This window comes from Seriola lalandi, unplaced genomic scaffold (assembly GCF_002814215.2).
Source record: "Seriola lalandi dorsalis isolate HSWRI2012SDOR001 ecotype SW California unplaced genomic scaffold, Sedor1 jcf7180002054720, whole genome shotgun sequence".
Classification (NCBI taxonomy): domain Eukaryota; kingdom Metazoa; phylum Chordata; class Actinopteri; order Carangiformes; family Carangidae; genus Seriola; species Seriola lalandi.
In genome coordinates, this window is record NW_019525273.1 from 5,990 (window position 1) to 26,339 (window position 20,350).

The 20,350-nt window shown below is 42.2% G+C and overlaps 3 protein-coding genes and 1 long non-coding RNA gene across 7 annotated transcripts; 2 read left to right on the forward strand and 2 right to left on the reverse strand.

Moving 5' to 3' along the window:
* The first annotated feature begins 372 nt into the window (after nt 1–372).
* On the forward strand, nt 373–1,285 carry LOC111668166 (uncharacterized). The gene is made up of 3 exons (XR_002761717.2): nt 373–450; nt 843–940; nt 1,089–1,285. It is a non-coding gene; the product is annotated as an uncharacterized LOC111668166 (long non-coding RNA).
* A 1,741-nt stretch (nt 1,286–3,026) lies between these two features.
* On the reverse strand, nt 3,027–8,741 carry LOC111668153 (uncharacterized). 2 transcript variants are annotated; one of them, XM_023424113.2, is made up of 11 exons: nt 8,202–8,741; nt 7,654–8,019; nt 6,794–7,159; nt 6,218–6,571; nt 6,089–6,106; nt 5,387–5,450; nt 5,245–5,288; nt 4,943–5,093; nt 4,729–4,842; nt 4,236–4,303; nt 3,027–3,349 (listed from the first exon to the last, which is right to left on the reverse strand). In XM_023424113.2, the coding sequence occupies exons 1-11, from the start codon at nt 8,595–8,597 to the stop codon at nt 3,326–3,328; spliced, it is 1,965 nt and encodes a 654-aa protein (XP_023279881.1). In that variant the 5' UTR covers nt 8,598–8,741; the 3' UTR covers nt 3,027–3,325. The 2 variants fall into 2 exon arrangements, with proteins under 2 accessions (XP_023279881.1, XP_023279879.1); XM_023424111.2 differs by having other exon boundaries at nt 5,387–5,453; nt 8,202–8,740.
* An 822-nt stretch (nt 8,742–9,563) lies between these two features.
* Nucleotides 9,564–14,769, reverse strand: mettl25b (methyltransferase like 25B). 2 transcript variants are annotated; one of them, XM_087178722.1, is made up of 9 exons: nt 14,369–14,456; nt 13,776–14,001; nt 13,411–13,529; nt 13,059–13,275; nt 12,897–12,959; nt 12,451–12,588; nt 10,458–11,284; nt 10,181–10,365; nt 9,564–10,097 (listed from the first exon to the last, which is right to left on the reverse strand). In XM_087178722.1, exons 2-9 carry the CDS (start codon nt 13,812–13,814, stop codon nt 10,012–10,014), a joined length of 1,674 nt encoding a protein of 557 aa, XP_087034848.1. In that variant the 5' UTR covers nt 13,815–14,001; nt 14,369–14,456; the 3' UTR covers nt 9,564–10,011. The 2 variants fall into 2 exon arrangements, with proteins under 2 accessions (XP_087034848.1, XP_023279895.1); XM_023424127.2 differs by lacking the exon at nt 13,776–14,001 and having other exon boundaries at nt 14,369–14,769.
* isg20l2 (interferon stimulated exonuclease gene 20-like 2) lies at nt 13,406–19,494 on the forward strand. Of its 2 annotated transcripts, none has more exons than XM_023424130.2 (4): nt 13,406–13,495; nt 16,300–17,131; nt 18,050–18,250; nt 18,560–19,494. In XM_023424130.2, exons 2-4 carry the CDS (start codon nt 16,388–16,390, stop codon nt 18,671–18,673), a joined length of 1,059 nt encoding a protein of 352 aa, XP_023279898.1. In that variant the 5' UTR covers nt 13,406–13,495; nt 16,300–16,387; the 3' UTR covers nt 18,674–19,494. The 2 variants fall into 2 exon arrangements, with proteins under 2 accessions (XP_023279898.1, XP_023279897.1); XM_023424129.2 differs by lacking the exon at nt 13,406–13,495 and adding an exon at nt 15,298–15,384.
* Nucleotides 19,495–20,350: the final 856 nt, after the last annotated feature.

The following is a 20,350-nucleotide window of genomic DNA, read 5'->3' on the forward strand; positions in this document are numbered from 1 at the left end:
CTTCAAAACGTTCTGACATCAAAATTACATTTTTAAAATCAACAGATCAGGAGAAAATTAACTTTATTGGAGACCTGCCTCTGTGTCAGCGCCATACTCTCGCGAGATCTGTCAACTGCCGACGTCGTTTGCCAACCGATAACGAGATGTTTAGATGGACCAGTTATTCCTGGATTGATTTATACGTGAAACTGTGGATTAAACTTTAAATCGTAAATAAAACTCACCAGCATCCCAGACCTTCAGTCCGTGTTCAACCATGGTCACTCCCTTCATGTTCTCAGCCTGCAAGGTGTTAAGAAGCCTACTAAACTCTCATCAAGTGTCTTCTGTGTTTGTGTGAAATCTGAATTAATAGTGTTTTTTTTTCTTTTGTAAAGAATGAAATGTAAGACAGCTGAGCTCTATAAAACTGAAGAGGAGAGGGAAACAAAGGACTTCAGTTTGGAGGTACGGCCACTTTCTTATTTACTACATGTCAAAGGGAACTATTGCACATTTGACTCCATTACACGGTTTAAGATGAAGTTTCTAGTTACTTTGAGGACAAATATGTGGTTTACAAAACCTGTAATCAGTCTAGTACATATGATTAATTTGTATTGATTATATACAGTGTATACAGTGCACACTTTATTGTTGTAAAATTAATCTTTAATGTATAAAACTTCCATTTTTTATCAATCTACACTTGTAATGACAACGTGAAAACATTGAGAGTTTTCAAAAGATTAAAAACTCTAATTTACAAACATATTCAGACCCTTTGCTTCCAAACTGTATTTGTTTATTGACAGGACTGATTAAAATTAACACAGCATGTTTGGTTTGTTTGTCTAAAGGTGTAAATTTTACCATGAGTCAGTCTGAAGACAAAGCTGGAGGGGGGGGGGGACACCACATTGCCTGAAGAACACGAGAGCTCGACCGAACCACACAAGTAAGATTAGTACCAAGTCATGATTCAGAAAAGTATGTTGAAGTCCAGTTTTGAGGAAGTAGGTCATGTCACTACTCACATAAATCTTTCTGTCTGGCTCTTATTTAATTTAGTCTACCCTTTTTTGTCAAACTTTTGTTTCTTTCAGGACCCAGCAGCAGAGATCAGCCTCTCCTGCACGCAGCCTTGAGTCCATGAGGAGCAACCGTTCTATGGATTTCCAGCCTCATTTTAAAGGACAAGATTCTTCAGAAACGAAGTATGTCTCTATTTAAAGGAAACATTCTGAGGGCAGTTAAAGTATGTACTGCTATATCTATATCTTAATAAAAGCACTAAATGATACAGTATAATGTTGTCTTTTAGTTTCATCAGCACAGTCCACACATTAAGTGGACACATGAATTGCTTGGAAATGTGTATTTATCTATGTGGAAGCTGGACAGACAAAGGTTATGCTGATGGATAGATGATCATTAGAGCTACTGGTGATAGCTTAGGCCTCCGCCAATCATCATATCGATCATATTGGCTATTGGCAATTTCACAGGATGATGATAGGACGATCTGATTATGAATAATGCTGTGCAACACTTGGACCTTTGGTTATTACCTGGAAATCAGTGCAGTAAGTTTAACGAGCACTTTTGAAAATCTTACTGGACTGAGAAGGCATTACAATGAAGTGAGGGACATCACTAAAGCTTCAGTGCATGTCCCTCCTGTTAAACCTTTGGCCCTCCCCACATTGATAAACACACAGGCACCGCCCCTTATGCCAGATGGCACAGTGCGGTAGACAGTATTCAGGTAAAAGCCGACTACTGGAATTTCCTCCACTGAAGAAACCAGAGCGCTGGTGGACTGGCCATGTTGACTATCAGCTCAAATCCCCGTTGGCTGGTGGACCTCCAAACAACCATAACGTTTATAAAGTTTTTACTGGCTTCATCAGTATCTTTACCGGCTTCGTCAGTGTCATTTGAGTGCGTCAGCAGACCCAGCGGGCAATCCAAAGCTGAATATCTTTCCCAGTCCGACCTTGTAGCTAATGCTGGTCTGGCTTTACCGACATGGAGAATCCTGCGAGCTGCTGAAGGGTCCAGCTTGACTTTGAACTGTCTTTTCTTCTCCTCAAAATGTAAGTAAATTGACAGCTACACAATGTTACATGTCTGTTTTCAGTAAGTAACCGTAGCTTGTTAATGTTAGCTGACTTTCTATTACCCATATTTTGAATGTGGCCAATGCTATCGCTAGCTGGCTAACTGTTTGCATTGCTGTAGCATATCAGGGCAATGATAGCTTGGGCTAATGGTTGTTGCTGGATTGTTTTGTTTTTTTTGTTGGCTCTAGTGTCAACAGGTTCATTTCGTTCAGTTGTGCTACCTGTTGTGTGTTTAGTGACACTTATCCTTAGTAACACCTTGCTGACCGTGAGGGGAGGGGGGGTTGTGGGGGTTGTGGTAGATGGAAGTATTTGTTTTGGTCTGCAACATCTAGTATCAGTGACGATCATTTACACACCCTTTAATGCATATTTTAATTAACTAACTATTGTAATTAATTTACAACATTACAACCTTTTACCCACAGACTGTAAGCTTTTATCTCAAGAGTAACCATGTTAGTAACCATGTTAGTATGAACATGTATGAAGTTATTAAACACAGCCACCTCATGGCACCAACAATCATGCCACAGTTAAAGTCACTGAGATCACATTTTTCACACATTCTGATGTTTTGATTTGAACATTAAATGCAGCTCCTCACCTGTACCTGCAGGATTTTACACATTGCACTGCTGGCACGATTGGCTGGATGGATAATTGCATTATAAGCAGGGGCACAGGTGTTCCTAATAAAATGCTCAGTGAATCAATGTTAAATTGAAATTTAATGGCACTTATTATTTCTTCTTTCATTTATTTATTTAATTATTAAAGTGAATCTGCTCTTGCAATAAAAACTATTACAATAGACTATCTGGCTTTTTTTTTTAGAGCCACCATTATGTTCACATATAATTTCATCAGATTTTTAGCCGAAGAAAAAGGAAAGTTAAATATGTAGAAAAAGCTTAATGATTGTTGCAACTGAATATTTTTAATGTGAGATGTGAAAATGTCACAAAATGGCTGATCATACATTTGATCTGAAAATACAAACACACACAAGAAGCACTTTGCAACTAAAACCAACAAAAACTTCAGGCATGAATAAGAAAAAGCTCAATGTCCCTTTAATAGTTTAATACTCTAACAATGGTTTGTTGATGAAGATGATAAATGGATTCATAACCATTTCTATTAGTCCCTTACAGCTCTGTGCTACTGAACAGTTATGATGTCATAGTTCATTGCGCTCAGCTCCTGCTTGATCCTCAGATTATGGCCGATTTCATGAACTGAAAAGAGAGAGAGAGAAAAAACGTATTAAAAGTGCAATAACACAATAAACCTTTGACATGCAGCACTGGATGTAAATAGACATCATTCATTTTATTCTTTATAATATAACATTCATTAAGCAGAGTTAAAGGATAATTCAATAGTATTTTGACTGTTTCATTATTTTTCCATGTATGAAATAACAAGGACTTGCCATATTTGAAATATTATTCAATATTCATTATATACATATATTATATATCATCCAATCATCCGCTTCCAATCCAAGTAATTTACTTTGACAAATTATGTTTTAATGTTTAAAAAAAAAAAATTTACAGGTCACATATTTTATCCTGTTATTTTATTATAACCAATATTATAATGTTTTTCATGTTTTAGAAAATTATTCCCAAGCTTTTGTAATCCCAGCTTTTACAGTGTGTATCTCTATTGTATTACTATTATCATTGCTTTGAAAATCTACTTATGTATTGCATTATCAGCATCAGCATCTGTATTTGATTTATCTTTTGTATCGGTCTGTGAGCACTTCAATAAACCAATAAAGTTTAATTGATACAGAGTCTGGAAACTTTTCTTAAAATACAGTTTAGACATTTTCAACTACTGCCCATTTGACATGATGACCTTAAATAATCCACTATAGTTGCTGAATGTTTTGTACATATGGACACACAGATACTGTTTGAAATCATAGTGAAGATTATGAAGTGTGTGTGCAAAGTTTTTTAATGTATTATTTCTATAACATCTCTTTGAGTGTGTTTGAAATCTTTTGTGCTGTAGATTCACAAACAGGTAAATAAACAGCATTTACGCCACTGCGACCTGAAGTAGAATTTCTTTTACAATATAATAATCACAATCATTTAAACTCACCTGCTTGAAAGAGAAGCTGGCGACTTGGCAGTCACACGGCAAATTCAGCAGATGGGCCTTGAAACGATCTGAGAAAAAAAACATAACACAAAATGTACAATATATTTAAAATCAATCTTTCTCTGGGGAATAATCTGCACTTCGCTTTGAGAAAAATCTGTTATTTAATCAAAAATCAGACGCCGCTCTTTCACTCACTTTGAAGATTAGTGAGTCAGTGCAGCAGTGACAAACACTTTCACAGGACACACAAATGTGCATGTCCTCAGTATTTTTCAGGACATTTTGTGAATTGAAACAACCTGCAGAGAAGTTTACGTTCTACAATTACAGCTCAGATTCTTGAATTTGAAACACTCATATTTCTCCGTCAGACAATATTTTTCCCGTTTGGAAAATTGTGGCGGAGGATAAGATTTGCAGAAATGATTGCAGCTAAATTAGAAACCACATTCATGAACCTAGAGGAGCTGTTCCGCCTGCTCATACCGACCTTTGAGGATCTGAAGTTCTGTTATGACGGCCACATACTCGTCGTAGTCGATCCCACTCCGGGAGCCGTATTTCAGCCACAGGATTCGGAAGGTTTCATCATCTACACCGAAGTCTGCACGACAGAGACAACCAGACAAGAAAAGCTTCTGCGTGATTTAAAACAAAAGGAATTTGTTGTTTTCACTGTACTATTAGTGACAGAAATATATTACCATGGACAGACAGAGCCCTTTTCAACTGGGCTTCAGGGACGGAGGGTGGAGTCCTCCTCTCGTAGCTCTCCACATACTCCCTCCTGACGATGGCCACAAAATGCTCCAGTTTGAAGAACTCCAACACATCCAGGTCTCCGGTGTTGTCTGCCTGAACGTGCTGTTAAAGAGCTCTAACGAATAGAAAACACACAGCTCGACACTTTATTGTGGCTCCGATTACAGCTGGTGATCCGTTACTTGGTTAGTGAACTGAACAAAAATCCTCTTTTAGGATAGCAGTGAAAGTAGTGAAAGGATACATCCATGAGAATCAGCAGTAGGCGGGCAGTCTTGAGACTCAGGGCTTGATTGGGGGGAAATAAATGAGATCATGAGGATGGAAACAAAAAACATCATCATTCAGATGATGAGATGTTAAAACTGGTGGAAAAACAAACTGACATTTGCCACGAACAGAATAGCCACCGGCGTTCAGCTTAGCGAGAACAGTTTCAACATTCAGCATCTGCTGGAAACGAGAACAAATAAGCTGAGTTAGAGGAATGGATCACGGCTTGAATTACATAGAGCTGTATCACACAAAATGATCCTAAAATATCGGCAAAAAAAAAACATATTTTTTCCCGAAACATTGTCTTTGCACCTAAAGATGAGTTAGAAACTAAACCTCCAGCTGCTGGTCGAGTCTTAAATGTCAATCAAAGGTACTGTGTGTTTCTGACCTGTAGTAGAGCAGTGCAGCCATGTTTTTACACCAGTTGATCCACGTTTTGTCTGTATCGTTTCTTTTATTGGGTAATAATAATAATAATAATAATGGTCATTTATGTTCTTAAAGGTGCTCTGTGGAGTTTTCTTGTGAACTAATAAGGTTTGTGTTAATCAGTGAAATACTGTGAAACCACCTCCACAGAATACTTTTAAATTATTTGTTATTTAATTCTCTTTTTTGGAATTTATTCAGGTTTGTATTGTAGTTTGAGTCCAGTTCCCCTGCACTGTGGGACTGTATTGTGATTAGACCGACATGGTACACCGCCATGGTGTTTACTTATCAACATAACAAATATAAAATATAATATAAATGTTTATATCTCGGGCAATTACAAAACTTTTAACATAAAATTTTTGAAAACCAAATACCTCAGTCCTGCTCTCCTCCTGTAACAGAAGAAAAAAAGGAAGATGTCAGGTAAAGATATGACCGATAAAATATCCATTGATTCACGTCCTTCACCAGACGCAACTCTTCTAGTTTCTTCTCTCACTCACTGAGATACACATTTCCTCTGGGAACGAGTTACAGTTCAGCTCATTCGGCCAGGAGACGCCGAAGCTGGTCATCAGACTCTCGCAGCCCTGTTTGGCCCTCTCGCAGAAGGACCTGCAGGGCCGCTGCACTTCCCCCGCCACGCACTGGGGGGCGTACACCCTGCACAGGAAGAGGCGTATGTCCACCGAGCACAAGGTCTGCACCATGGAGTTGAAGAAGGACATCTTCATCACGGCTTCTCTTTGACTCGTGTGTCCCAGGAGATTGGGGATGATGGTCTGGTTGTAGGCCAGACCCTGACACATGGGGATGGTGATGGGCTCACAGATCCCCCCACTGCTGCTCACGCCGTACTGGAACAAGACACAAGTGCACACTGTCAGTCCAACTGCCTTTGACCGTGGCAAAACTGTTCGAACTGGAACTTTGGGACAAATGGACAGAGGACATTTTGTTTTAATTAACTAAAAAGCTATGATGAAGCTATTATCGCCTGAAGATTCTTCCTCTGGTGAATCTTTATGTGATTAAACATTAAAAAGTCTTTCTGTTGGATTTAAAGAGATCACACTTACCTGTTCACAGGACTCCGTAGTGAACGCCTCACACCTGAAAGATTCAGGCCACTGAAAGCCAAACTTGTTCATCAGCGACTCGCAGCCGGAGCGCGCCTGCTCGCAGAGCCTCCTGCAGGGAGGCCGGGCTTTTCCCGCCACACACTCGGGGGTGAAGACGGAGCACAGGAAAGACTTGAGGTGGGGGGAGCACTCCACCTTTACAAGAGGGAAATACTGATGTACTTCAAGACTCGCGTCCTCCTGAGTCTTGTGGCCCAGGATGTTGGGCATCACGGTCTCGGTGTACGGCAGGTCTTTGCAGAGAGGGACAGTGATTCTCTCGCACGTTTTGAAGGGTGTTTGAGTAAAAATGGCGTCTTCACCCTGGATGAACAGAAACATTGTGGAGTCAAGTTACACAAGCCTTTAAAAAAGGAACTGAGCGGGACAAATATAGATTATCATTATAAAGATGTTTTTGCAGAACATTATGATGTCAGAGTGAAGTTGACCTTTGACCCTTTTGGATATAAAAAGCTCATCACCTCATTTTATGTTCATAGATGTTTTGAGTTAATTTGTGTCATACTTAGCCGTAAGAATTTGTGAGTTATGGTCACAGTGACCTTTGACCTTTGACTCCAAGTGAATGTTTGTGCCAAATCCCTTCAACTTAAATTAAAAGAGAGCCTCTTACTTTGATATGCCCTGACACAATAAAAGCATTTTAACTATATCCTTTGTGCGAGTGTGCCTGAGGTAAGCACAGCAGCTTCCTGTTGTCTTGGTAACCATTTCAACTTCAAGAGCACCTTTAGATTTGCTACGGTACCGAGAGCACCCGCACAACATCTCAGTCCTCTCCATGTTAGACTCACGTGTTCACACGTCTCTGTGGTGAACGCCTCACACTTGAGGGCTTCAGGCCACTCCAAGGCAAACTTGTTCATCAGCGACTCGCAGCCGGAGCGCGACTGCTCGCACAGCGTCCTGCAGGGAGGCCGGGCTCTTCCCGCCACACACTCGGGGGTGAAGACGGAGCACAGGAAAGACTTGAGGTGAGGGGAGCACTCCACTTTCACAAATGATGCGAAGCGTTGTATCTGCAGGGCCGCCTCCTCCTGAGAGTTGTGGCCTAGAATATTAGGCAGCACAGTCTCAGTGTAAGTTAAGTCTGAGCAGAGGGGGACAGTGATCGTCTGACATGTCGGAGGGGAGGTCGGAGGAACACGGGGTTCTTCACCCTGGAGGAACAGAAACATGAATCAATCTTCTGCCATTTTTCCTTTATTTTGCAAAGAAAATTCAACCAGGATTTGTCTGTGCCTACATGGGACACTGGTCTTCTGGTTGACTCAAGTGGACGTTTGGTTTTCATCTTCTCGTTTCCCAAACTGTCAAACTAACTCTTCTCTTTCACACTTACCTGCACACAGTTGGACTCTGGTAAAGATTCACACCGGAGCCTCATCGGCCAGGAGAGCCGCTTGGCCTTGATGACAGACTCGCAGTCCGTCTTGACCTTCTCGCAGAGAGCTCGGCACGGCTTCTTGCGGCTGTCGTCCTCCGAGCCGCACTCGGGCAGGGCGGTGCGACACATGAGCGTGGAGACCCCTGGCGAACAGGCCGTCTCCACGATCTGACCGATCTGCTGCAGGCTGAAGCCCGAGGCGCCGCTCGGATGGAGGGTGGTGGTGTATCCCACGCCTTGACAAAAGGTGGATGTTATTGGTTTGCAGTTGGACCTGTCATCTCTCACGCCATGTGCCTGCTGAGGAGAGAGAAGCAGCGATCCCAAAACCACCAAGACGAAACGATTCATGGTTTACAGAAATCTCAAAAACTGCTCTGTGCTGCTGAACAAAGCCCTTGGAGGTTCTGACAGCAGTGCGTCTCTGCCGCTCTGCCCCGCTCTCTGGAGGTGGAGTACCAGTCCACGAATGGAGTTCCTACAAACAAGGCACTGATTTCAGACCAGCTCTAAGGTCACATATCAACAAAATGCTCCACACAAAGTGAGAGCGTAACTGGTCTCAGAGCAGCAAAACACACAGTGCAAGGAATCGAGGACTGTGTAAGAAGCTCGACATCTGGTTGCGATTTTGTGCTTTCTGTGTAACCCTGGGGGGCGAGAATTGTTGTGCTCAAAGCTGGCACCATAACCAGGACTTCTGGATGGAAAGTTTTTCAGCACTAAAAGGATCAGGACATGTGGTTTGTTGTGTGTGTGTTTTGTTTTTTAAACATCAGCGTCTCCAGTTCTCTGGAACTCTGGGACTTCCAGGATTGCACATCCACCGCGAGGCATGAAGAAGGTGAGCTGAATCCCTCCTGCAGGCTGACGTTAAAAGACAAAAAAAGTGCGAGACAGAAGTCGACTTTCTTTCTAAAACATATCAGATTCTTGTGTATTTCAAAGACCCCTAAAAAAAAAAGTAAATGCTTACCAGAGAGTACTGGGTCAGGCAGTTCTTCTCTCTGCACTACATTTATCTGACGGATAAAGTTATTTGTTATTCTGTAAATTAAAATGTTTAAAACCTGTAATGAGCATGAAAACCACAATATTTACTGTGAATCAATATCTTAACCTTCATATAAAAAAGATGTTATTAGTGTCAGTAATAATATTAATAATGTTTTTGTCTGGCAGCTTGTTGAGGAGCTCTTCTGCCCCAAGGTGGGTAATACTGGAGCTTTAATCACATTTGTGGATGGAGCAGCTCTGTCTCCAACATAAGTTGAAAAAACATCTTTCAGTAGCAATAAGTTGCCAAACCTCTGTTCCTGAAATTCAAAGCATTGCTTTTGTTTATTGCTTCAGATAAAATAAAATAAAATACAACAATAAAATACAAAAACAAGCCAAACCACAAACACAAACTGTATGTTTGTGTAAGCAGAAAAAAACCATCCCATAAAAACCAAACTCAAATACATAAGTGTGTGATCATGAAGACGTGCATGATTTAAATAAAACCAAATGTTTGGACGGTGTATCTTCAGATTTCCAGTACATCCAACATCTGAAGTAAGGATTAAGGATTCGTTATACAAATGTGTCTGCAGCTCAGATGATGTGCAAAGAACATCTTCACTTGGTGTCCATTCCTTAACATCTCTAGAGGCAGAGGCAATACTACCTTAAGACTTGGGGCAAGTCATCTTTCATTTTCAAGAGGTAAAAGTGACTTTTTCCACCGTTTGACTGGAGACTTTCCCCCGTTTTGTCCTCTCTATTCACGAGGCTTCAGAGCCACCAGCACAAAGTTTCTGGGAGAAAAGTTCGGGTCGAAGAGAGCCACCAGCTGACTGTCCACACCTGCACAGAGATCAACAGGTGAATCAAAACAGACCCGATTAAACCGAGAGTTAGAATCTGTTTGACCGCGTCGACCGGCTCACCGTTCTCCTGCAGGTAGATCATCCTGTCCAGCAGCACCAGCGTCTCCACCACGGGGGCCAGCAGCAGGGCCAGGCTGAAGTACACCACCACCCTGCCCTGCTGCCTCAGCATGGTCTCCACCCGCTCCGGGTCCAGGGGTAACTCTGGAGGCAGGCCGACCCGAGCCAGACCCAGACGGGCGTACCTGGGAGAGGATGTGGACAGACGAAAAAGAGGCTTTTACTTTGAAACATTTGAACATGGGCAGCACCTCAGACCTGCTGCAGCGTTACTCACTCTGTGAAGGGTAATAAATGAGCTTTCTTTATGGTCTGGATTCCCGCCCTGCGTAGATCCGGCCTCGTGTCCCTGATGAACGTCTCCAGCGTCGCCCGGTAACAGTGTGTCCTCAGCAGCTCGCTCTCCTCCCTGAGCCTCCGCACATAGTCCTCCACAGCGTGACACGCCCCCTCCCGCGCCTTATAGGACAGCCGATGTCCCGACAGCCCTCGCACCCAGGAGCTCATCGGGTAGCCGAACTCTGAGGGCAGCGGCTCTTGACCCGGTGTCAGCAGGACGGGAGGTTCCACCAGTCCCGGAGGGGCGGGGTTTTCTTTGGTTGTGATTTTCATGTAGCAGCACGCCACGGAGGTGATGCCGCGAACATGCGGGCAGCTGACGAAGTGGCGGAGGAGGGTGGCGCTGAGGTCGCCACAGGCGTGGAGACCGGTCAGGACGAAGTCTGGATATCCTGGCAGGCTGTTTTCTTCAGGATGAACCAGCTCTGGACAGACAGGCTGGAGACAGGAGCAGCAGTCTCCAGAGGACGTCTGCTCCTCAGATGTCCTCCCGCTCAGCTGATGTTGTGATGACGATTCAGAGTCCCGTGATCGACCGTCAGAGTCTGTGGAGCCATGAGTCTGGACCTCACGAGGACGCCCACGACGATGCTCGGAGCTCCGCAGTCTCTTCTTGCTGGGTCCAGATGGAGTTGGATGAGCTTCGCTTGAACTATCTGCAGTACTCAGCTGCTTGATGAAAGCCTCCCACGATGCCTTGGGGTTCACCCATCCGGCCACATGGCGGGGAAAGGACTGTGATGTTGGGAGCTGGAACGAGCAGTTCTAGGACGATAAAAGAAGTTTGTTAAGATTCATGTTGATGGTTTGTTGCATCTATAACAGGGGGGCAAAATGAGAAGTCCCACTTTAAAGGACCAGTGTGTAGGATTCAGGTGGAACTAATGTCAGACATGAAGTATAATATTCATAACTATGTTTTCATTAGTGTAAAATCACCTGAAACTAAGAATCATTGTGTTTTAAGCTTAGAATGAGCCCTTTATATTTACATAGGGAGCAGAAACAGTGTTTTCATGTTACCTGACGGCCACTGTAGATTTTGACAAACTAATAACAAACCTGTAAATACTTATCTGACTCTGCAGGTCAGATTTTCATCTTTCAGTTTGCTACTAGTTTAGTTTATATGAAAACCAGTCTGTCGCTTTAATGGCTCGCAACTGTTGCTGGTTTTGGTTTAAGTACTGATCTCATAGCGTTGTCTCCAGCAGCAGCAGCAGGAAGCAGCTGTTCTCAGAGAAACGGCTCTGATAAACCCACTGTCAGTGTCCACTTCCTGCTCAGCAGCAAACAGCACACAGAGCTGGGGAAACACAGTGGAGCATGTAGCAGCTAAAGATCCAGGTGTTTCACTCTGGAGTCGGTAGAGAACAAACAGGAGACTGAATATTGGACTTAAATTCATCAGATCATCTGTTTGCTATGGAGTTCACCATATCATCTTGTGCAGACATGTTGTGTTTACGGCCTGTCTGCTGCCCCCAAGTGGCCACAAATCAGCTACTGCAAGATCAAATACATCCTCTAATCCTCTTCCACAGTTAGACATCAACTTTTAACTTTCAAGGAGATAGGACGCTATATTTTTATTTCTAGGTACATCAGTTCTTCTCAAATCAGGTTTAATTTAGAATCCGTTGTGTCTCAACAGAAATCATTAAAAAACAACATTTACTTCAGTTTTTGATTTTCCTTTAGACAACCCCTTTAGAAACAGGTATAAACTTGTTCCTGTTGCTTTAGTGGCAGGGTGTGGAGATATACTACCTATATCTGGTTCATTGTCAAGAGGCCATACTGCAAACATCTTCACTGTTTGGCTTCAGGAACATTTCAGTGAGGAATATAAAGTGGTTCAGACAGTTTAATGCTCTTTGCTCTTTCTCAGTGGACTAATACGTGTGTAACAAGTTCAGCGAAGCACCAACCTTTTTCTGCTTTTCCTTCTCCAGAGCCCACAGTAACTGTCCGTCAAACCTGGACGCCACGGCAACCAGGGTGTGATCAGCCTCAATAGCGGTCACAGTCAGTCCGAGCCCAAAGGACAGGAAACGAGTCAGGTGACCCTGTTTGTGAAAGAGTGGTGGACACGTCTTGCTAAAAATAGTCCCAAACAAATCCACTATTTCCTCCTATCTGAATAAAATTTGATAAACTGCAAGGAAATGACATATTTTTGCAGGATTTGTTGACAATTAAAAGAAAATAGCACAGTCTTAGCTGTATCTTTTAACCTTAAACAAGTGTTTTAGTTATTTAACGTAATTTATTTGCCATAACCTCAGTCTTTAACAAAGATATTGCAGATCATTTATCATTTTAAAAAGCATTGGCACTGAATGCAATCGAGGGATTTATCTTGTTTCATTAATACCTGTCCAGAGCCGACATCCACCACTCTGCTGCAGTCAGTCTGGTCACACAGTTGTTTTACCAGCTGAGGATTTAAAAAAAAAAAAAAAGAAACCAATTAAAATATTATTAACAGAGGAACAAGTTCAAGTTTAAGTTAAGGAGTAAATAAACAGCCCTGTACCATCCCCAGCTTGCGGATCTCGTGCTGTTTCTTGGGTTTGACGTGTTTCCTGAAGATGTGGCCCAGCAGCGAGCTCTGGCTCTGGTTCTCCTGGAACTCCTCGGGCTTCACGGAGCCGGGTGTCCGGCCCTGCTCCCGCCCGCACTCTCTGGGAAAAGCCAGAGCATGAGCTGTGGCACGGAAAGCCAACAGAGACAGAGGCCATACGGAGGGATATCTGCAACGACAAAGTTTAACATCTCTTCTTTATTATCATCTTTTGTGTATTAACCTTTTGCTTTTCTGTGCTTCAGTTTCTTATCTTGTGCTCATGTTTTCATTTATAAAGGGCCTGACTACAGTCCAGTTGTACCTCCTGTCTCCATGCGTAGCGTCCAGCAAAAGGTCCGCAATCTGTGGATACGACAGGTCCTGCAGCACGGGCTGCCAGCTGCTGGGTAACGTGTGCCACAGATCCTCAGTGAAGAACTCCTGTAGAGGAATAACACACAGAACTGTTACCAGACAAACTACAAACTGAGTGCATATGAACCCATCTATCTAAATGTGCATAAAGATTTTTTCCTTTTCAAATAGTAGCTTGTGTCCCTTTGGGAAACATTTAATGCTGTGCCTCTTTTTGTTCCACAATATACAACAGATAGCAGCTTCACTATATTTTACACAAACTCTGAAACCAACAAAAAAGCAAAATTAAACTTCTGGCCCAACATGTACCTGGCTCCTCGGCCGAGTCTGGCCCATATACTTCCCCATCTGGGTGGTTTCCAGCTGTTACCCTCCGGTTTTTAACTGAGAGCTGGAAGATTTTCTGTGTGCACCACAATTGGTCCAGATGTGGAAGTAGCATTTGATAATCATGTCGTATATGGGCCAGATTCGGGCCGTGGAAGCAGGTTTATTATGTTATCTGGGTTCTACCTGGGTTCTGAGGTTCTGTGATCTGAAGAAAAAAAACTTTATTTAGGAAAATGCACCATGTGAGCTCAATATAAACAAATAATAAAGGTGTTACAACCAGGCTTGTATATGATAGGGCCACATAATAATGAAATTACACACAGATGAAACTGAGCTGGGTGGGATGAAAGCTTGAATACACATCTGACAGCTAGCTCCAAATGTGCAAAATCAAATATGAAATTAATGCAATAACGTAAATGCGTCGTTGTCAAGGAGACTGAGGTCGTCGTGGCGGTTACTGTTTTAAGTTTTAAAATCTTTGTTTCAAAACAAAACATTCATTCACTGTGATATTCAACTGGGAAAAGCTTTCAACAGTCACAGCAGGATCAGTTATTGATACGCACGATTATGAAGGAGTCGGATAAGTGGCTGAACTGAGACAGAAAGGTGGTGAGTCTTTCCGCCAGCTCTCTCTGTTGTTGTGATGATAGACTCGGTGTAAACATCTCCACATCTTGTGCTGCTGTTAGCTCAACTGACATGGGACTTAACAGGCGAGCTAATGCTACTTATGTTTGTTAATGCGACGTTATTTTTCCCGGTGAGACGGAAGTACTCCTAAAATACACAGACAGTTACTAACTCGCTCTTAAAATCGAGCTCTTTAAAATGTATGTTTGTTTTTTTTTTTTTTTTAAATTTCATTAATGGTTGTTGCATTTAGCCTTTAGCCACTGCAGCTAACTGTCAACTTCCACATGTAGGATGCCGAGGCGTTCAAGTGCTCCCCGTAAATCTAACCAGCTAGCTGTTTTAGGGATTTTTGAATTATTAAGGATTATTATTATTAAAAATGAAAATAAAATAAAAAACTTCTCAGTATGTAGACAAACATACATTAATAGAAAAGGTACGCAAAGTAAAATAAATACTGTATATTTAAAAATAAATAAATTATTCATAGAAAAAATTCCGGGGTATTGTAGCATTAAGATGTTATTTTTATATGTACGAATTGTTGTTTTGGCTTTTAGTCGCTTGCCATTTGTGAACAGTTTCCATATATCTTCTTAGTTCATTTTAATAATCAAAGACATAAATGGCGGTTTGCTTGCAGATGGATTAAATGTCGTCCAAGTTAAATAAAAAATACTGCGAATAACACATCATTAAAGTACAAGAAAACGTCACAGTCAAGATTATGTTTTTTTGGAGTTATTACTCACTTGTTGATTATGTAGGTTTTAATGTTATATTCACCAATAAACGTTATTGATATAGAGGCGTCCCACTAAATAAAATTCAAAATTGTTTGTGCTGATATATCAGACTGTCCCCGAAGGCAGCATGACCCGGATGACGTTGCTTTGTTTTGAGGAACGAGCAGGAAGCGTGCGGTCTACACGGTGTGCAGCTGCAGGTCTGGTTTTACCTTTAACAAAGTTATTTTCAGAGATTTCCTATTAGGGAAACTATCGTTATCAAACCTGCTGACGTTCACGAGCTCTCTGAACCGAATTTTCCGTTAACGGACAGTCACTTCCCGCCACTGGGAACCAACCGACGGCTAGCTAACGTTGACAACCGTTAGCTAACGTTTAACTCGAAAGCAAATTTAGAAATATCAGTGTAAATCGAAGTTTAGATTTTTTTTTAACTCACAAGCTTATTACGATATTAATTGTGTATTACGCATGTGGGTTCATGCACTTGTCAGTATCCTGTAATTAACCGGCACAGCTGTGTGTAAAACGAAGCTAATGTGAATGTGTTGTTCCAGGTCAAACAAAATAATGAAAACCACATATTTAAACTATAGGAACTCCCATGTTATTGATCAACAAAAAAATAACCTGCAACTATTTTGACTGCTGATGAATGAATGAAATTTATTCTACTGCACTTTATTTGTTGTATTGCTTTTTATTGTCCTATTTCTTTGTCTGTGTTTGGATATTTTGTACTTTTTTATAGATGTAAAGCACTTTGTATCTGTGAATGGTGCTGTACAAATCAACTTTACTTAATTACTTACAAAGCTGAAATAATCAAAATAAATGCTCCAATTTCTCAGGGTTCAGCTTCTCACATGGTGCTTCTTTGTCATATACCATAAAAAACTTAATATCTTTTGATATTGGACAAAATAAGACATTTGTAGACGTCACCTTGGGCAGTGGGAAGTTATGATTGGAATTTTTTTGACATTTCATACACCAATCAATTAATCAAAAACATAGTTAACAGAATAATCGATATTGAAAATAAATGTTAGTTGTGATCCTACAAAGACAAGACAGGGTTTGATAACGTTATGTTTGTGTTTGTTTTGCAGGAGGTTCCATTTATTCTGGTTTCAGCTGATTTTAACCAGACTACAAAGAACAAATACGTGTTGAGGACCTCAAAACAAGAATATCTGCATGATTGCTGTGTGTGAATGCGCATGGAGAAAACTTAATTGCAATTTCTGCGTAGCTGTGACCACAACCATGTCGACCATTACGATCAACGTGTACTCTTCTGGTGATGCAGCGCAGGGGGGAACTGCAGTGGGAAAGAGAAAAAGGAAAAACAAGAGGCCTCGGGGAGAAAACTTTGAGCAAAGAGGATACGTGGAAGGTAAAGAGAGACAGAACCGGTACAGGCACAGGAGTCGGTCCAGACACAACCAGACTCCACGCCACAACGGAGCGTGCTCAAATCATCCACCGCCTCCCACCTCCACACAAAACGAACGTTTACCTCTCCCACAAGGTGCTTCTCACTCCTTCAGGCCTTCAGCGTCTTTCACACGCAGCCTCCCCTCCTGTACCGTAACTGTGAGCAGCAAAGGAAGCCACGAAAAGCCAAAGGAACCTGTGAACAAAAAACCAGCAGCTGCCCCCACCCCGGGCCCCTCAGCATCCAGCAGCTGTAAACCTACTGCCACGCCAGCAGCAAACCCCACCAAGTACCTCGCTTTTGACTGTGAGATGGTGGGCGCCGGACCAAAAGGGCGCATCAGCCAGCTCGCACGCTGCAGCATAGTGTCCTACGATGGAGATGTGGTCTACGATAAGTTCATCAACCCCCCCTTGCCTATCACCGACTACCGCACCCGCTGGAGCGGCATCCGTCGCAGCGATCTCATCAAGGCCACGCCGTACTCCGAGGCCCGGAAGGAGGTGAGAGATGAGCTTGTGAAGCTATATTTGGCCACTTCTCAGGAGGTGGTGCGTTCAGAGGTTGTCGGTGGTTCTCTTACCCATTACATTCCCAGAGGACCCGGTGTAATGGCTTGATTTATCCAGCAGATCTGCAATTTATTGTCACAAATTTTCACAATTGAGAAGCTGCAACATTTTGCATCTTCATTCAACAAAATACTTACGCATTTAACCAGTTATCAAAACAATTGCTAATTCATTTTGTGTTTTTGACTAACTTATTAATCAACTAATTGTTTCAGCTCTAGATGAGCTGTCAAACAACAACCAGGACGACTACAGCAAACACAACAATAGTGACCAGGCAATTAAGTGCTTCATTAAAAGAATGATCAGCACATTAACCGATAATGAAAACAACATTTAGGTGTAGCTCCACATCAGATCGACCCTGCAGCTCCACGAAGAAAAACGTGTGTGTGTGTCATTCATGTAAATCAGCAGTGTGTGTGTCTCTCCTGGTACTGTTGTTTTCTCGGTTTGTCCTCCAGTTTCTGTTTAACCTTGCATCTCTGTTTTTGTCCTGTGGGACAAACTTCATCATGTTTTATTCAGACTTGAGCTGCATCAAGTAACAAAGCATGAGGGCTAGGCTGGCATGATGGTGTTTGAGCTTCATAGATGCCTCTCACTATTGTCCGCTACTCAATGTGAAACTGTCTTTAAAATATTTAGCAAATACATCAAATAAAAAATATATTTAACATCCACCTGTCACAGTCCAATAGCAGTTGTCCTTAAAACCTCAGCTGAACTCTTGAACACATTTACGCTCAAAACTAGTTGCATTCATGTAAATTTTTCCTCTTATTAATTGTAGTTCAGGATAAGTTTGTATAAACCTAACGAGTGTGTGTGTGTCTCCTCTGTTGGCAGATACTGAGGCTGCTTAATGGGAAGGTGGTGATTGGCCACGCCGTCCACAATGACTTCAAGGTCCTGAGTTACACTCACCCAACGGCCTTGACCAGAGACACGTCCAGAATCCCTCTGCTCAACCAGAAGGCCGGCTTCGCTGAGAACGAGTGCGCCTCGCTGAAGAGACTCACCAAAGCCATTTTCAACCGTGACATCCAGGTAGGAGGGAATTCTACGGTGCCAGCTGTCAGTGTCAGTCTTTAAAGATTTCAATACGTTAATGTGCATTTAAATCACCTGGTGCAGTCTTTATCCTTTCCTGTCTTAACAGACAGTTTTTTACCAGACACCTTTGTCTGAATGACAGAAAGCCGTCTGTAACACTGTAACACATTAAATAACATGATCGAGAAAAGAAATGCAGCTTAAAGTCGCCCTCTAGAGTGATAAGAATCAAAGCTGAACCTTCATCATGATTTAAAAATGTCTCCAACATGATGCTGAACTCGGCCTCTCTTGTGTCCTCAGACCGGAAAGAGGGGTCACTCTTCTGTGGAGGATGCCAAGGCCACGATGGAGCTTTACAAGGTGGTGGAGGAGGAGTGGGAGAGGTGGCTCGCCTCCAAACAGCAGGCCAGATAGTGCCATGTCCTCAGAGACAACGTGAAAATAAAGTGATCTTAAATGAACGATTGGTGTGGCAGGTATGTGGTTTGAACTGACGGACTCGCTGTAAGGTCACAGGATCAACCCGGAGAACTGAACCTGAACCTCCAGAGAACTGGATTCGCTTCTACCAGCTGCCTGAACGCTACAACTCTAAGATTATGATGGGAGCAGAACAACATGAATAACTGCTGGGTCACACACTTTGCTGTCACCTTCACTTTCAACAGGTCCTTTCTTCCTCAGGGTTTGCCTTGTGTTTAAACGGTGCTCCTGCCACTGGGGGGCAGTCATGTATTCACTCTGGGAACAAAAGTACATCATTAAAACAAAAAAAGCTTCCACAAGGTAATTGCTTCTGATCAGATCCGTGAGTTCAGCTGTTCCAGGACAACATTCAACCCAGAGTCGTAAACTGAAAGTTCGTAGACGTGGTGACGGACGTGACCTCAGTGGTGACTACAGCCCTGATCGTCTCCATGTGGCGGGGATTGTAAAGCGCTTTGAGTGGTCAGTAAGACTAGAGAAGTGCTGTACAAGTGCAATTCCATTTACCATTAACCATCGTCCTCCTGTCACAGACTGTTTGTCACAGTGGCTGATGGAACCAGTGTCGTCTTGTTTGTCTGACCTCTGTTCAGTCGGCGGCGGTGAATCAGCTCTTCTGTTTTATGCGAGTGTTTACGTTGAGAGACCAGTTTCCTATGCAAAGTCCGATCAGGTCAGTTTCCTACTGTACATTCAGCACGGTGCTCTGGTGCTTGGTGTTTCATATCAATAAATCATTACCACATCGATTTTTGAGATTTTACAATAATTACTGTAACGAACATCAGACACAGGACCGTGAGCTCGGAGTTCAACCAGTGCTGAAACGCACACTGAGTCTGATTTGACAGGAAATAAAACAGGAAGCATTTAACTTTTTCTAAATCCTAAATCCACTACTACTAATACGTGTCGTCTTCTTGAATCTTGTCAGAGCAGGACAGTAAACTCAGTCACCAGTTCATTTTACTGAGAGGTAGTTTTAATGTTGACAAACACATTTCAGTGTTTACATGCAGCAAAGTTCAACAGCAACATAAAGTTGAATTAATAACAAAACAGTTTATCATGAGATGTATGTCAGGAAATCATCTGAGATGTTGGTTGAAGGTTGGATTATGTCTGACTGTCTCAGCTGAGTGAAGTGATCAATGAAGATAGTTTCGTCATCTAATCCTCATTTTAATGATTAGATGATCTATGATCTATCGATGATTTCTACTGAGAATACCAGAGTCACTGTCAGTAGAACTCTAGTCAAATACAAAGAATTGTCTTCAATCAGAAATCCAAAAACAACATGTTATTCTTGTGACAACTTTAAAATTCAAATCATTTTTTCTAACTCTAATTATTGTTGTTTGTCAGACATTAAGATACATGAATGTCTGTAAACAACATAATTAAAAACACAATGCGTCCTGTAGTTGAGATATTTCAGTCTGGACCAACAGACACATATCACCATCCTGTCGACATTAAAATCTTCCCTCTTGGTTATGTTTTTGTATCAATACTGACACTCAGATCTCGTGTCAGAGTTTTTAATATACCGCCCTCTGTAAGGCCTTAGATCAGTGTGAGATCTTTTCTCCACCTGCCACA